The 16,796-nt window shown below is 54.1% G+C and overlaps 4 protein-coding genes across 4 annotated transcripts; 2 read left to right on the plus strand and 2 right to left on the minus strand.

Annotated features, from left to right (window-relative positions):
* Window positions 1-615: 615 nt before the first annotated feature.
* On the plus strand, window positions 616-1,884 carry M409DRAFT_17522 (uncharacterized protein; the record flags this gene model as incomplete). Its single annotated transcript, XM_033804094.1, has 3 exons — window positions 616-747; window positions 805-1,561; window positions 1,616-1,884. 3 exons carry the CDS (start codon window positions 616-618, stop codon window positions 1,882-1,884), a joined length of 1,158 nt encoding a protein of 385 aa, XP_033673178.1.
* Window positions 1,885-3,005: 1,121 nt separating this feature from the next.
* On the minus strand, window positions 3,006-6,980 carry M409DRAFT_63022 (uncharacterized protein; the record flags this gene model as incomplete). Its single annotated transcript, XM_033815410.1, has 2 exons — window positions 3,006-4,426; window positions 4,556-6,980. The coding sequence occupies 2 exons, from the start codon at window positions 6,978-6,980 to the stop codon at window positions 3,006-3,008; spliced, it is 3,846 nt and encodes a 1,281-aa protein (XP_033673179.1).
* A 2,445-nt stretch (window positions 6,981-9,425) lies between these two features.
* M409DRAFT_50012 (uncharacterized protein) lies at window positions 9,426-12,140 on the minus strand (the record flags this gene model as incomplete). Its single annotated transcript, XM_033811423.1, has 2 exons — window positions 9,426-11,684; window positions 11,766-12,140. The coding sequence occupies 2 exons, from the start codon at window positions 12,138-12,140 to the stop codon at window positions 9,426-9,428; spliced, it is 2,634 nt and encodes an 877-aa protein (XP_033673180.1).
* A 274-nt stretch (window positions 12,141-12,414) lies between these two features.
* On the plus strand, window positions 12,415-15,979 carry M409DRAFT_50013 (uncharacterized protein; the record flags this gene model as incomplete). The annotated part of the gene is made up of 4 exons (XM_033811424.1): window positions 12,415-12,558; window positions 12,610-15,500; window positions 15,557-15,715; window positions 15,766-15,979. The coding sequence occupies 4 exons, from the start codon at window positions 12,415-12,417 to the stop codon at window positions 15,977-15,979; spliced, it is 3,408 nt and encodes a 1,135-aa protein (XP_033673181.1).
* Between the last annotated feature and the right edge of the window lie 817 nt (window positions 15,980-16,796).

Below are 16,796 nucleotides of genomic sequence, written 5' to 3' on the forward strand. Positions count from 1 at the left end.
CCTGCTGGCTAAGAGACCCAAGAGGCGAGATCGTCGTCTGTCTACTTTCTGATCCAACGCTGATACCCCAGATTTTCACCCCATATGGACGATCAGCAGCTGCAGCTTATTTCCCGCTAACGGGAATCAGGTCTCCCTACGTTCTCGCCTAATCGCCGCACGCTAGCAGCGCTTTCTCGGAGGCCTTTACCACAGTCCTTTGCGTGCAGCGTTCGCACGATTGATTTGGAAACGGGAATAATTGAAAACCGTTCGATTGGTTATAGGTCCCGTCGACATGCCTGATCAGTGGCGCGTCATGCTCCCTCTCAAGCGGGGTGCAGCCACCGCTACCCTTTTCTCAACTTGAATGGATCACTCGAGACTTAGGTTCTAAACAAAATACGGCGCACCTGCTGGTTTGCGCTCCCGCATACTGCCAGGCCGTTCCCACGGCATCACGTGGATATATGTCGCTTCCCATCTCCAGACATATCGAACGCACCTCCACACGACTACTCATGAATGACTAGGGTGAACAGCGAACATCGGAGCCTTGGCCTCCTCTCAAGCTGGGGTGCTTGAAGTGCTACGGAAACAATACCCTCGCAACCTGATTCACATATATTAGTCGGTATGTCGGAACCAAACTCGCCAACGTTCCCAAATGAGCGGACATACCGCTTCATATCAGATCCTGGGCACAAAGAGAACCTCTCCGGACGAGTGCGAGCTGCATGTATGACCTGTCGTCGCAAGAAGATTAAGGTATGCCTTCAAATCATGACCCTTGCCTTCGAAACACGGTCCCTGACAATTCGACAGTGCAGTGGCGAGATCAACTGTCGGACATGTCGAGCGAAAGGATTGGTCTGCGAGGGCATGCCAGAACGCAAACGACCTCGAAGGGATGGCGGCTCTATTATACTGGATCCCATACCATCTGGAGGCATCGACCGCAAGAGGAGAATCAGCTCGACCAAGAAGACTGGACCTAAGAGGCCTTCCCTTTCGGATCTGAAGCATAACACTTCCACCGGGAGTGAGGACTCGGGATACGCCAGCACGCAGCCAGAGCTTGGAGAGCGCATCCTTTCTCCGACTACTTCACAACCCACTGACTTAACCTTGGAGGCGCCCTCTATGTCTGGCAGTAAGCTTGAGAGTATTCGTACCGCCCACTCTGCTATGCCTTCTGGGCTCAGAGTTGATACCTGGCGCCTCGAGCCTGAGCCCATCAGGCACCAGACTTCGAGAAGCTTCGATGTTCCTCATCTTAGGCCACCATCGGAAGCCTCTCCTGGTGCACAACCGCCCTCAGCTGTACTGGAACCATCACCTGTCGACTGGGCGCAGATCAAAGACAACGAACCGTGGTGGACCGACGACCCGAATGACGATGCGCCGAGCCTCATCTCAACCGCCCGCGCCCTGGAGGAGCAGGCGCAATCCTTGCGACTCATGGCGAACCGACAACAGAACGTCAACGATACACACGACATGTTGTCCAGGCGACAGACCATCGCATTCCCTCTACCGTCGCCGGGCGGATTCGACGGTCGTTACGATGTGCTTCAGAACCGTACGTGATGGACCAACAGTCTCTTTGCCGACACATTTGCTAACACACTGACAGAACACGGCATATTCGATGACATGGCACTACTACTGGCGAATCGGACGCCAGGGACAGGAATGACTCCCGGCTTGAATGACTTCTCATCCTGGTGGGACATCAACGCTGGCGATTTGATGCTCTCTCCCGGGCAGAGCATACAGAACATGAACCTAGGCCAGCAACAAACGAACTTATTCCTCGACACCCCAACATCACAAGCCGCACCCGACCTTCCACAGCACCAGACTTCGCAGGACGGCTACTTTGGTCAGTTCTGGCCCGAATGACAATCCAAGTTGACGGATGCGTTTCTCAATATGCTCAGTGAGAAGACTCTGGGTACCTGTCGCCAGGAAATGTCGCCGTGATTGACACTATCGAAGGATAGTCGCCATGCTGCGTTATACCTTCTGACAGCGACACGACTACACAACGGAGGCAAGAGCGTGGACATATCTTCACATTGGGCAAGCAGGTACCGAATATCAGGCTATGCACATCGATCTCAACGAGATCTAAGAAAGCAGATCGCCGCTTTCGCACATCTACATCTGACACCGATGCCACGGGACGGGTGACGATGACCGCAGAGCGTTCATGCAGAGCCAATGCACACTCAGCTGACGCTAGCCCTGTCGACGATCAATGGCCTTGGTATTCGCACAACCGAGGGCGAAAAAGCAAGAAGAGAGAGGCGGAGGAGCCGCCGAGAAGAGGGGGAGAGCCCTTCTTGCGAGGCAGCACGTTTCGTTTCGATTCCAGAGATGTTGTATATACTCAAAAACCTTCTCGAAGCGTTCAGAGACGGAGTAGTTGTAAGATATCAAACGTCGATCGACTTGACGAACCGTCCACAAGACATCCGATTCCCCTCTTGACCACCAGCCTTCTCAGTTCAATGGAGGGGTCGATATGCTTCGCCCAGCTGAGTAATATCCCCAACCACGCTGGACATGTGTCTCGCCCGAAAAGGGCAAAAGCAAATTCAAGGTTCCGGGAGGGATCGTGATGTCAAAGGGTACGTACCGGTGGAGAGAACGATTGGAGACATCGACCTTTGGTACGACGATAAGGCGTGTCCTCCTGTCCTCGAGACTAGGCTGCGGGAAGACGCTGCAAGCAGCATTAGGTTGATAATACAGGCTTGGAAAGTGAGCTGGCGAAGTGACCAAGTCAACCTATTTACCGATTGACGCAACACATCGGCTTCTCGAGATCAGATGGAGAAGGAGATCGTTCCTTCTACCGGCAGCAGCACCGTCAACGCAGGCGATCGACGTACATAAATCGGCTCCTCAAAGCTAGAATCGACTTCAGGCGCTCAAGACAAGCGTTCAGTTGCAATTACGAGGTACTTGTCAGACGCCTAAGGCGATGCCCGCATCGACTTCACAGCCGATCGGGTTTCTCATTCAACCGCCTTCTTCTTGCGGGACGTGCCCCTTGTAGCTTTCGCCGTCTTCTTTCCCTTCGTCTTCTTACTGCGGGTTTCGTTGAACTCGCTGCTGTCGTCGCCATCACTGGCGGTGGCAGAAGCATTGGCTGATGCTGTGGCCTTGGTCTTTCGTCTCTTTGCTGTGTTATTGCCACCTTTTGTCGGCTCCTCCTCGTCGGCAGCATCTCCGTCCTCAGTGCAAGGAACATCGCCTTCCCTCAGTTGCCTGTTGCGCTTCGCATGCTCAGCCATCTTCGTGAGAGCATTGCCCATCCTTTTGCTTCCCGCAGCTCGCTTTCTAGGTGCAAAGCCCTCGCCTTTACCAGCACTGCTCGAAGCCCCGGCCGCACCGATGCCGACGGCACCATCGAAGAAATGGGTGATGTTCGCTTGGGTACCTTCATCCAGACGACGATTCATGTCTTTGATGACCGGGACGAGGACCTCATCAGTGCGTTCCTGCGTCCACCCAATCGTTGCCATGAGGAAAGACCGAAGAGCACCTAGATCTGGCACTCCCCACTGGAAAGCTTCGGGGTTGTGGTCGACATCGGGAGTCTTGTACGCGAGGTTGACTCTCTCGTCTGGAAATCCAGGTGGGAGGAACATCTTGGTTGCATTCCGTCGAAATTTCTTCCGAAAGGGGTTCTTGGCGTCTTCTTCCTTGGAGATCTGGTTCATCTGCACGGCTGTCCACCAGTCACTGAATGCAGTAAGTGAACCAAACTCAGAGATGATCTCGAGGGCAGTCACAGGACCGATGCCAGGAATGCCTTCGGTATAATCAGAACCCAGCAGATGCGCTACAGCGATCAACTTGTCCCTGCTGAGATCAAACTCCTTCTCCAAGTCAGACGTGAGGTAGCACTCCACGAATTTGGCTTGGTTGAACATGTTCTTGTAGATTCGAGTGCCGCCAAAGAGAAAGCAGTCAGAATCATCGGTGACAATACCATCGACCAATCCCATGCTAACGAGCTCTGCACACTGTGCTTCAGCTTCCATTGGCGCCGTGATGTATGGCAGACCAAACAAGCGAAGGAGTGCCTGGCATTCTTGGATCATGATCTGTGTGACTTCGTCGGCATCACGGCGATCCTTCTTCTGCTGGTTCCGTAATTGCTTGAGCTCTTTTTCGTACTCCTGGATATTCTGCGCCGTGGATTTGTTGTTCAGACTACTAGCAAAACGAGCATGTTCCTCGGCCTCTAATGTCAATTGGCGAAGCATCTCTGCCTCTTCAGGGTCGGAGAAGTCATCAAACTCGTCATCGTCTTCTGGGATTGTTTCTTGAGCCGGTAGAGTAGGTGGCCTGGGTTGGTCGTCATCTTCCTCAACTGCCTCCTGCTCCCTCTGGGCAGGCGGCGCATCCGGGATCTCGACGTCCTCAAAGCCTAGATCTTCATCTTCATCTTCATCGTCTGCGTCCTTGGAGTTGGAAGCGAATGTGGCCGGAGTAGCGTCATTTGCAGATCGATCTTTCTGCATTACAGTGGATAATCCATTTTTGTCGTCAGGCATACGTCGACGATCTTCCTCATGATCGCTGTCGCTCCAGTCCAGGGCCTCGTCTTCTTCATCTGCATGCCGTGCTTTTGCTGGGGATGCGGACCGCACATTTACTCTCTCCTCAGGCTGTTCCTTCTCGACCCTCCTGACAGGCGGAACATCAGCCATGTCCACACTTGGGTCTGGGAAAGCCTTTTCAGGCTCTGCGCGCACTTCATCCGCAATGTCTCCCATATTCACGTCTCTGTCTGGAGTCACACTTGGCGCATCGTCATCAATGGCAATTGTAAGCTGGTTCTTCTCCATGATGTGGTCGACAGGAGCTGCTGCTGCTTCGCCATCGTCCTCGAGATTGATTACTTCTGCTTTACCGGATGGCTCATTGATGTCATCCGCTTCAAGATCAATGACCTCGTTCGTCGGGTCCCGTCGTAGCGTTGGCGCACCCCTGTCTTGGAACTGAAACTGATTCTCGAACTCACGAGCTCTTCGGCGGTCTTCGCTTTCGATAGCATTTTGAGCTTCAATATCAGCCTCGAGATCGCCTGAGAACCATGGCGGAAGGGGCTCTGCCGTTTTCTTCTTCTGCTTCTCAGCAAGCTCAGGGTTCTCGAAGCCTCCGGCTGTCTCCTCGGTACGTTCCTGCATCTTCCTTTTTCCTAGCAGCGACGAGCCGAGGTCAAGCTTCTCGAACGGTAAAGGTCCCTTGAAACCAGCTTGTTTGGCAATGTCAGTGGCAGACTCGGTGCGTTTTGGAGGCACTTGCGGCCGTCGTGGAGGGCTGGTCTTTCGTTTAGTCTTACGGCTCTCAGCGAGCGCTGCTTGCAGGTCCATGGTATCGCTTTCGTCGCTTTCGTCAGATTTCTCATGCGGAACACCAAAATATGTGATCTCACGGCTTTCTGGGGCCGTGTTGAAAGCACGTTTATTCACGATGCTCGCAATATCTCGACCGCTCCCCTTTGGAACGGGTTTCTGCTCTTCCACGGCAGACTGCTGAAAGACTTCGAGCATGTCATCGTCTTCATCTTCAACTGCATCGCCTTCCACACCTTGGCCCTGCCCGCCATCTTCTTTCTGTAGCGACAGTGCAATGGCCTTGCGCAGCTCCTCATCCTCTGAACCTTCGCCCTCACCATCGCCGAACAGATCTCTGTCTTCTTCCACTTCTTCCCAGTCTTCCTCTTCGTCCTCGCTACTTTGCACAAACAATTCGCTGCGGTCCTTCTTAGCCACGCGTTTCGGCTTGGGTTTGGGAGCTTGTTTCCGCGAGCTGTAAACAGCACGTCGCTGTTCCATTAGCTTATCGGCTACCTCGTCGTTCTGAGTCGGTCGTTTCGGCAGTCGGTTTAGACCAGCAACAGACACATCCTCGAAATCGTCTTCCTCGTCTTCCCATTCGTCTTGGTGCTGCTTGATCGCGGGCGCCGGTCTGTCAACATCGATAGGCATCTCTTCTTTGCCTTCGTCGGTGATGACTCCCAGAGCCCAACCACCTTCAACACCATCATTCTTGACCAAGACGTATTCCCTGCCCTTTTCGCCAGCAACTCTCCCGCCTCCAAACTCCGTGCCCTCAAAGCCGTTCAAATGCATCAAACGCTGTGTAAGCTCGTTCCTCTCACGAACGCGCTCGATCTGGAACTTTGAAAAGGCCATGCGGTCGGGGTACATGGTATCCAGCTGATCTTTGGAATACCCCATACGCAATCGACTGCGGAGCCGGGCGGCGTTCAGGATGTTGTATCGATCAGAGGCAGGCAAAGACATGAAAAACGGGCTGTCATAGTCGATTTTGGAGAAGTCATATACGTTGATATCCTCGCCCGTGTCGAACTGCCGGGCGTAAGTCTGCAGCTCTTCCAAAGACATGACACGAGGGTCGTTGGCTCCGCTCATCTCACTGAGGGATACATCTAGGTCTGGGAGATGGTACTGGTCTTTTTTGCGGAACTTCCTGTTCTGCTGGCGCTCCTGTTGTGTCATCTGCAGCTCGTCCACGTATACCAGCCCTTCATCAGGCACCGTCTCTTCCTGCTCATGTTCACGGTCTCTTTCTGCCTTCCGCTGCGCTTCTTCCTCTTCCGCACGGCGCTGCATCTGCACGGCGAGCAGCTTGCCTGCAGTCCGCACCGCATCATCGCGCCTGCCTTCCCTTCGGGACTTTCGGGCCCTGATGGTCTGTCGCTTGAGTGCTGGGGCTCCTCCATCGAAGACGAATACGGGCTTGATGCCGAAGAACAGCAGCTTGCATATACGTCTGAAGAACCCGACGACGTGGCTGTTGCGCAGTGCATTGCCTTCTTTATCGCGAACGGCCTTGAGGAACTGGTAGATCCAGATGCTCGCATCGACAGCCAGCCGCTTTCGGTTCAGTGTCTCAATCTTGATGGGCCGCGCACAGGGCTGCACAATCTGCCAGAGTCCCGTGACACCCATTTCGAGGAGTCAGATCGTGTATCATGTCGAGTGTGGTGAAAAGTTCGGAATAGTCGCTGATGCTGAAAGGAACATGAAGTGTGACTACAAGAGTGACGTAGAGATCGTGAAGCGGGAAGCGCGAGAAGCACGACTGCACGTGATCAGAACGGAAGAGATAGGTATAGACGAGGTACTCGAAGATTTCAAGGCAAACGCATTCATTCTGGTGAGGCTATTCTACTCGCTATGCAATCTAATAGGTGCACGGAAAGTCAGTCAGCCGGAGGGCTCCTTTCACAGTGTCAGCTATTTCATCGGTCAGTCGCAAGAAGCACAGTCTAAGCTGGCGGAGGTGGTGGTGGAATGTCCGAAGGTGGTCTGCGTAGTGGTCAGTCACATCTCGAGATCATCAAACACCGGTTTTTGAACTTACGGTGGGGGTGGAAGGTCCATGGGTGGTGGAGGCGGGGCGTCGTAGCCGTTTCCGTAACCTTGGGGTGCTCCGTAGCCGTAGTTCTGATTCTGTTGCTGCTGCCATGGTGCTGCACCGCCGGCAGGCTGCTGCTGCTGCCGCATCCATGGTGGAGGACCACCAGATGAGTGTCCTGCATTGTAGCCGCCGTTGTAGCCGCCGGCGTTGCCATAGTCGTCGTTGCCTCCACGATTCTGCCATGGGGCTGGACCACCCGACGATTGCTGGCGTTGCTGCCATGGAGCAGGGGCGCCAGTCGGACCACGCTGCCATGGAGCGACTCTTGGCTGAGCACCACCGTTCGCGTCGCCAGCGGCGCCCTCTTCCCAGCCGATCTGGCGAGTTGGCACGGAAGTGTCGCCGCCGCCAATTTGCTTCATCAGGTCCTCGTACTCGTTGTCGAGGGCATTCTCCGGTCCGCGACGTGGTGGCATGTTGCGCCAGTCCGCGCCTGGACGACGATCGGGGCAGTCGCGTGCCATATGGCCTGCGTTGCCACAGACACGGCAGATGATGTTGGCAGTGTAGTTGCGCTGTTGTGGGCAGTCGTACTTCCTGTGGCCGATCTCACCACAGTTCTGGCAGGCCTGGTTCTCGTCGTCGCGGAGGGTACCGTTGAGCGCGGCAAGCTCACGAAGCTGGTTGCGCTTCAGCTCGTTTTGGCCTTCTGGAATGGAGGCAGCCTTTGTTGTGTTAGTATTAATTCTCGTCATCCGACACATGCATCGTCTTACCGTCTCGATGACGTTGTGGATCAGCTGCTTCGCCTTGTTGACCTTCTCTTCGGTATCTGCCATGATGAGACAGTGCAAGTCTTCGTCCTGGTTGCTGGCATGTGCAGCGTCAGACTTTCCCTTGCCCTCTTTGACAGAGCCTTTGCCGCGAATAGCAATCTTGGCACCTGACTGAGTCTCCATCTTCTTGAGTGTGTTACCGCGCGGGCCGATGAGGAGGCCGACTGTTAGTGGGAGAAAGCTAAGTGTTAGTCATGGTTCATGTCTGAAGGGTGTGGTGCGTTAGTTTTTTAAGGGGTTAGTACGGCTTTCGATCGCCGTGGACAAAGAGTGCAGCAAAAGAGCTTGTGTGTGGATAAGTGAAAGGGTTAGTGGGTTGCTATGCATACTGAAGTTGATTTCCGGGTAGTCGTTCACCGGCACGTAGACCTTCTCTTGGGTCTTGGTGGGGCGACGGTAGTCAGATGGTGGGTGGTAGCTAGGGATGATCTTCATCGCCTTCTCAATGAGCTTGTGGCGCTCATCCTCGAGCTTCTTGCGGTAGCGGTACTCGCGCGTGTTGACACGGCGACCGAAGTTGTCGTACTGGGGAGGGGGCGACGGCGATCTGTAGTCATTTGGTCAGTGTCTGGTGTCAATGTTCTTAAGCATAGGGGCACTCACCTGTCGCCATCAGCGGGCACGACATCGTTGATCCTCAGCTTCTGGCTGATCTCCTCGATACGCAGATGAGTGACATAGGCGTCCAGCTGCTCGGCCGTCATGGGCGCCGTGATGGCAGTGGGCAAGTTCATGAGACCCGCCGCTTTGTTGTCTGCTGCATCACCCCATCGGTTGCGTTTGCGACGCTTCTTGGTGCCGTCGGGGTTGAGCTCTGGCGCCTTGCGCTCAGGACTGCGACCGCGTTTGTTGTCTTGACCGTTCGAGTCGAAGTCGGCGGCGGGCGCGTCGTCGTCGCCGCCAAAGCGTCGCTTGTTGCCCAGAGGGATGGTGTTGGCGCCGGTCTGGCCCAGGTTCTGTCTCCACGACATGATGGGCGACGTCGGTTGGTGGATGGTTGATGGCAGAAGAGGAGGTTTGACAGCGGAGAGTCGAACTTATCGGAGTCAAGAATTTGAGCACGGATCACTCGCGTTTGCGGAAGGTCAACCGAGAACCTATCACGAGCGGGGGAGTCACTTGTGCAGCTGCATTATTTTCACGTGCAGACAGGATAGCAATCTGTTCAGTTTCCTGAATTTATATTGGAAACTACACTCAAGCAACCTCCCAGATCGCGAGCCTCCCTGCGCTATCGCCCGAGTTCCTCACTATGCAAAGATTGCTGTCCTTCTCATTGTCGCTAACATCCTTCAGCACCTTGCTCAGCACAATGCTACCAATGCCCGTCCCTTGCCCTTCTCCGAGATTGTAGTTGCCAGTGGTGACGAATCCAATCAGATCTTCTTCACCGGGAGAGCCTGGGTAGTCATTGTGTCCCACCTGAGGTGGATTGAGCAGAGACTGAGCAAGCCGGCGTTGCACAAGGTGGTCTGGTGCATCCTTGGGCAATTTGGGCAATCCGTTCTTGGGCCCTCGGCGTCTTGTAGCCTGCTCTCTCGGATGTAGAGTCAACCAACGTCTGCGTAGCTGGCTAGATCCTTTGGCGGAAGGAAGGCGGTAGATTCGCGCACAGGTCTGCGGAACCCCACGCGTGAGTAGCTTGATGCGAACCGTAACGAGTGTGCGCTGCGCATTCCCATCCTCGTGAAAGCGAATTTGGCCGACAAGGACAGTTCGAGCTTGAAGTCCCGGAAGATGCATCATGTCTGCTGGTTGCAGAGTACCTGCTCGCGTTTCTGCGTCGCGAGCTGTCTTCCCGCTAAGGTTGGCTTCTGAGCTTGGTTCAGACATCAACTTCTCCCAATCGCAGGCCCATCCTGTGCCAACTTCACCCTTTCTTCCAGATCCAGTATCGACGGATTGCCAATTGATGCGCTTAGACTTGGGTCTACGCTTCCATTCACCCTCGCGCTTTTTACGCTCATTCATTTCCCATTGCCAACCGGCTTCAGTTCCCGGAAAATCGGCGGGAAACCACGGCTGCTGGATCTCAAAAGCCAGTTGTCGCCTCTCATCGAGTCCCCCGAACCGTGGCTGCCCACCCGTAGACAGCGGGCAGTACATCAAACTGTACCACACCGCTTGAACGCATTTCCAGGGCAGGAGCAGACTGCATGTACTCCGCGAATGACTCCTCTCAGAAGTACGGTACAGGAGAATTGGGATTCTAGGATCTTTCGAGGACGGTGCAGGGTATTCACCAGGTGGGGCAAGAGATTTTCTTCGGTTGATGGCTTTCTGGCTTGGCAATGAGGACGAAGCGGCCAGACGAGTGCGACGATCGAAGATGGTGGGAGGTCGTTGTGCTGCGTCGAACGGCCAGGAAGCAAGCAGCTCAAGGAGCTGATCCTGTTCATATTCAGACGCTCGCGGTACGACCTTGCGAGGCGGGTGATGGAGTCGAGGATCTTGGACTTCAAAGCCCAACAAAACATCTGGAGGTAGCATGTCAGGGTTTACCAGGCTGTCCAATGCGGTCCACAATCTTTCCACGCTTTGAAAGCCCTTCGCGTCCGGGCTGTCTTGCTTCGAGGTCGGCCACAACGCCGCTTGCAGTGCTTCCGTTGCCGCTGGTCCTGTGATCTCAATGCTTCCAATCTCGAAGCGAAGATCTTGGACGCTGGCCTGTGGCTTTATCACTTTCGCAAGGCGAACGAGTTCCTCCCAGATTTGCCAAAATGCAGATGGGTGCACTCTCACGAAAGCCTTTCTCTGGCGGTTCTCGGCTTCTGCTAGCTTGTTGTCTGGCACGCACCAGATGACCGTAACAGGAGCAACAGGTCTGTGAGGTGCTTCCCGCTCGAAGGCAAACCCCTCCCATACGCGAGTACCGTTTCTCCATTTCTCGCCGTTGGCTTGCCACAAGTTCGGATGATAGGATCCCACGCCTAGGCCTTTGAGCATACCTACAATGCTCCTTTGCTGGCCCTCGAGACCAATAGTCGACATGTAACTTGCATCCCAAGCAACTGCACCTCGATCGTTGGCGGCTCTGTGAGTTGGTCTGTAGCTCTTTGCTGTGGGCGTGAGCGGTATCGCGAAGCGCCAGAGCGGATCCTTGGGCTCTGTCATGCGAGCCCGCTTGGCGTGAAACATATGCGTGGGTAGCCAGGTCTTGTGAATCTGTCGTTTTCGAAACTTGGCTTTTGCGAGTGGGGGAAATGCGGGCACCACTTTCTTCACTTTAGAGATACGCGTGTGTAGACTGGGCTGTCCTCTGCCCGGTGCATTTGAGCTGACCGACTGCGACCCATGAACGCTCTTCTCGCCATCCCGCTTCTTCTTGGTCTCTTCAGACCGCTTCTTTTGAGTACCTAGCGCCCGGAGCTGCTTGGCCGTTTCCAATCTGAGTCGCATGTGCCTCGTGGGTTTCCTCTTACGGGCTGTGACGGTAGGCGTATTGTCCTCAATCATCTGCAGCTTCTCAGTTATCGCAGTCCTCCATGTAACAAATGCCACCCACCTTCAATCACAGTCAGACGAGTAATCACATACCTCCCTCTTTGCCCTGGGCTGCAGCCGCTTCGGAACACGCTTCACATTGTGGCTCGCCGTCCGTCTCCTCAGCTCTTTCGGGACATGCTGAAAGGCTCGCGTTGTCAAAGCTTTCTTGCTCCTCGCCATACCCTCCTCCAGCGCTCGGATCTCGTACTCGCGCGATTTCACGAACTTGTCCACATCCAACTCGCCGTTCCTGAATGCTTTGGAAGAGGTCTGAGCAGACAGGGTACGTGCATCACGTTGCTTGGCTCGATGATCTGTCTTCGCTCGTTTGTGCGAGTCATTCTTCGCGTCCGTTGGGTGTTCTCTTCGTTTCTTCTGGCCGTTGCCAGCGTGGTTTCGAGGTGCTTGTGAGTTCGGTTGCGCCATGTTGGTTTGCACGTGCGCAGTGGCCCCAAAGTCACCGAAGTTGAAGCGTCAAGGATATTATAATCGATTCTTCATCCATAAATACCAGGATATCAGATTGCTCATATGGATGACTGCGAGCGACGCAAATCTGAAGTTGACTGGAAGTCAGAAGTGAATTCTCGGCTAACACTTTAGTCACACGTCGACATTTGGCACGCGCTCCTGTCGCGACTTGCCAGCGCGTCTTCGAGGTCGGACCTCACCTCTTACATCTCGAGCAGAAACCTGCGCCATGTCGAGCCCTTCGGGCTCACGGAGGCGACGACGAGAAGACGACAACGGATCAAACTCTGATCAGGAGCTATACGAAGACAACACGCCCGGCAGCAAACGCCGAAGACTGAATGGCGATGACTCTGGCACTGAAGACGATGAGGTACCAGATCCGTATCAGACGATATAATGACCTTGCTTACATTCAGATCAGTCTCAAGATGGCCCCGTCTTACCCGACAACTATCGGCGCTCTCCAAAGGGCAAAGCCCGGGCGAGAGACGTAGAGAGCAACAGCGAACAGGAGCATCATCCGGGATCTATCGTGCGTGTCACTCTCAAGGACTTTGTGACTTACACTCATGCCGAGTTCTTCCCCGGCCCCAACTTGAACATGGTCATTGGGCCAAATGGCACGGGCAAGAGCACGCTCGTCTGTGCTATCTGCATCGGTCTCGGCTGGAGCACTTCCCACCTCGGTCGAGCCAAAGACATTAGCGAATTCGTCAAGCATGGGCGAAAGCAAGCAGAGATTGAAATCGAGCTCAAAGCTGATACCGAGCGCCATTCAGAAAATCCAGTCATTACACACAAGATCAATCGTGACGGAGGCAGCAAATCAGGCCAGAACAAGTCGACTTGGCTGATTAACGGCAAGAAGAGCAATCACAAGTCGGCACAGGAGCTCGCTCGCAGCTTCTCAATCCAAGTCGACAACCTCTGCCAGTTTCTGCCCCAAGACCGAGTCGTGGAGTTTGCCGCGTTGTCACCTGTCGACTTGTTAGTCCAAACTCAAAGAGCTGCAGCTCCAGAACATGTTTCCGACTGGCATGACCAGCTGAAAACCATGGGCAAAGAGCAGAAGCAGAAGCAGACTGAGCAACAGGGCTTGATCGAGACCCTCAAGAGTATGGAGGACCGGCAGAAATCACAGGAAGATGAAGTCAATCGATTGCGAGAGCGCACGACCCTCCAGGCAAAGCTGGCGTTGCTTGAGAAGATGAGACCGTATGCAGAATACGCTCAACTCGTCAAGGAGCACGGCGAGGCCAAAGTCCGGAGAAAGGAGGCCAACAAGGAGCTTCAAATTCTGGAGCGGAAGATCCAGCCGAATGTCGATGCCATTGAGAAGAAGAACGAGTATTGCGGCCGACTGAAGAAATTCGCCGCTGGGCGCAGTCGACTTCTCAAGAGATGCGAAGAGGATGCGGAAAGGAAATTGAAGAATTACATCGACACGAAGACCGCCATTGAAGAATGTGGCAAGCGTCTGAATGCCGAAAAGACAAGTGCCAAACAAGCAAAGGGCACGATCAACAGTGTGCAGAACCAGATTCGCGGCATTAAGAAAACGATGGAGAGTCCGCCAGAACCGTTCAATGCCGCAGAAATCAACGACCAAGTCCGAGAATTGACTGGTCGTATTCGCCAGCTCAATGAAGAGATGAACGAAATCAACGAGAACAAAGACAGCCTCACAACTCAGGCTCAACAACGCCGAGAGATCATTGCCGAGGAGGAAAAGAAAAAGGAGAACCTTCAGTCTCAGGCTGGCAGACAGACAAACAAGTTGAAAAACCAATCCGCGGACACGGCCCAAGCCTGGGACTGGATTCAGGCCAACCGCAACGCTTTCGAAGGTCCCGTCTTCGGTCCAGCTATGATCGAATGCTCACTCAAGGACACTGATCACGCGAGCCAGGTGGAATACGTACTCGGGAGAGCTGAACTGCTAGCATTCACTGTCACATCGCAGCGGGACTTCAAGGTCCTGGACGAGCAGCTGTATCGCAAGCTCAAGCTCACTGACATCAACATTCGCTCTTCTCTCCAGCCTTTGGAGGACTTCCGTGCACCCTGCTCCGAGGAAGACCTGAGACAATTTGGCCTGCAGTCCTGGTTGATTAACCTCATTGAAGGGCCTAGGGAAGTGCTTGCGATGTTGTGTGACAACAGAAACCTTCATGCGACTGCGTTCAGCACCAGCGAGACCTCGAACGCACAATTTGAGTCTCTTCAGCGGAGTTCCATCAATGCTTGGGTAACGAAAACGAAGAGTTATCAAGTGATCCGCCGCCGAGAATACGGCGATCATGCTACCAGTCGTGTTCAGTCTCTTAAGCCAGCGAGCTTCCTCACTGATGCGCCAGTCGACACACAACAAGAGAGAGACATCAATCGGCGTATCGCGGAGGCTCAAGGAGAGCTCGACGAGATAAAGGAAGAGATGCACAGCGTCCACAAGCGCTTCACCGAGCTGAGAGTCGGCAAAGCCAAACTGGAGGCAGATCAAAAAGCCCTGAAGGACGAGAAGGAGCGAAAGCAAAGGCAGCAAACGGAGTACAACGGCCTCGAGCCCAAACTCGAGGCCGCTGAGGAGAAATTGAATAACGCTAAAGCGCAGGTACTGCAGCAAGGGCAAAGGAAAATGGCCATTCTGCGAGAGATTGACGATCACCATTTGAGGAAAGGCCAGCAAGCCCTGGACTATGCAGCGACTGTGGAGAGTCTGCGAGATCTCCATCGGAAGGTGCTCGAGGCCGAAATATCGTGCATTGAAGCCACGTCAGACGTTGATCAGTTGGAGTTTCGCAGTGCTGAAGACCAGCGACAGCTGGGAGAGAGGAAGGCAGAAGTCGAGCGACTGCGCGCCATAGAGCGCCAAGCACTTGACAGGGGTAAGGCCCTTCAGGAGCACTGTGTTGCTGCGCGCGACGGCTTCAACGAGGAAGAGCAAGCCTATCATGACGAGCATTCCGGCTCATGGGACAAGGACCAATTGGAAACTGAGATCCAATCCGCACAAGCAGCACTCGACTCTTTGCTGGGTGGCAATGAGAACGTGATCCGGGAATTCGAGCAGCGTGCTCAGAAGATTGAAGAAAAGCGTGTACAACGGGACAGATTGCAACGCAGCCTCGAAGAGCTCAGCAACAAGATAGATGACATCAGGGCGAAATGGGAACCCGAACTGGACATTATCGTCGACCAAATATCCACAGCTTTCGCCGAGAATTTTCAAGGCATTGGATGCGCAGGCGAGGTTGCGATACACAAGGATGAGGACTTCGAACAGTGGGCCATTCAAATCAGAGTCAAATTCAGGTAAGTGCTTGCACTAACACATGTTGCGGCCTTTGTTGACCCTTGGTGATTTTCAGGGAGAAGGAGGAGCTCAGCATTCTCGATTCGCACCGACAATCTGGTGGAGAACGAGCGGTTTCCACCATCTTTTACCTGATGGCGCTGCAAAGCCTTGCGAGAGCCCCCTTCCGTGTCGTAGATGAGATCAATCAGGGCATGGATCCGCGCAACGAAAGGTATGTCACTGAGGTGCCCAAACAGAGCAATAGACTGACCTCTTGAACAGACTCGTCCATTCCCGAATGGTAGACATTGCCTGCGCAGAGCATACCAGCCAGTACTTTCTCATCACGCCAAAGTTGCTCCCCAACCTTCGCTATCACCGCAACATGAAGGTGCACTGTATCGCCTCTGGAGAGTACATGCCCGAAGACCACAAGGAGCTGGATTTCAAGATGCTACTCAACCGCGCGTTGGCGGTCAGAACCACCGCTCATTGATCGGCCCTGACCTGGAAGACGACTGGAACTGTAAATGTCTTCAAACTGACTATAGGTCTGCTGTGACGCCGCAGATGCCATCGCGCATGCAGCAACGTCGTCGACATAGTCAAGCTAGGACGCCACTGCGCTTGTGGCTGCACCGGCTCATGAATTCAACGATGACACTTTCACCACAAAGTCATTTCACTGTCTGTTGCGACCGCATCTTTTCATGTCCCCAGCCGGCAGAATAAGCAAGAGTACGGCGTGTTGTGATTTGACTACTGTCGCACCCGGTGCCCTTGCTGCGCAGTGGATACAGCGAATCTCAGTTGCGACTTAGCTTTGGATAGGCGGTCGGTCGAAGATGCAATTGTAGGAAGGTGGCTTATCGATCTTCAACCAGATTGCTCACAATGTCGCCTTCTCCGGCGGGTGTCCGAGGAAGTGAAATTGTCAAAGCCTCTCTCCATGCCAATCCCCACATCACGCCTGACCTCGGAACAAAACCTTGCTGCCAAATTCTCCGATCATCCTCCGCCAGGAGGGCAGTATATCATCGCTGGAGGCGCCTGTGGCTTGATACGACATCAGATTCGACAGCATATGTGAATGCCAAGGAGGTTTGAGGCGCATCTGACCTGCAACATGGCTTAAGCCCACTGAGGGGTCCCCGCAGAAAGCCTACTCTATATAGATCTCACGATTTGGGTTTCGCGCCGTCAGCAGCGGTCTCGCGAGCTTCACCCAGGTTGGCATGTGAGTTCACCGATGATGAGTTCACATTCGGTCTATCCGTCGTTGATGAAGGGTTCGATGCGGCAGTCGCCATTTG

This window comes from Zasmidium cellare (genome assembly GCF_010093935.1).
Source record: "Zasmidium cellare ATCC 36951 unplaced genomic scaffold M409scaffold_3, whole genome shotgun sequence".
In the NCBI taxonomy this organism is placed as follows: domain Eukaryota; kingdom Fungi; phylum Ascomycota; class Dothideomycetes; order Mycosphaerellales; family Mycosphaerellaceae; genus Zasmidium; species Zasmidium cellare.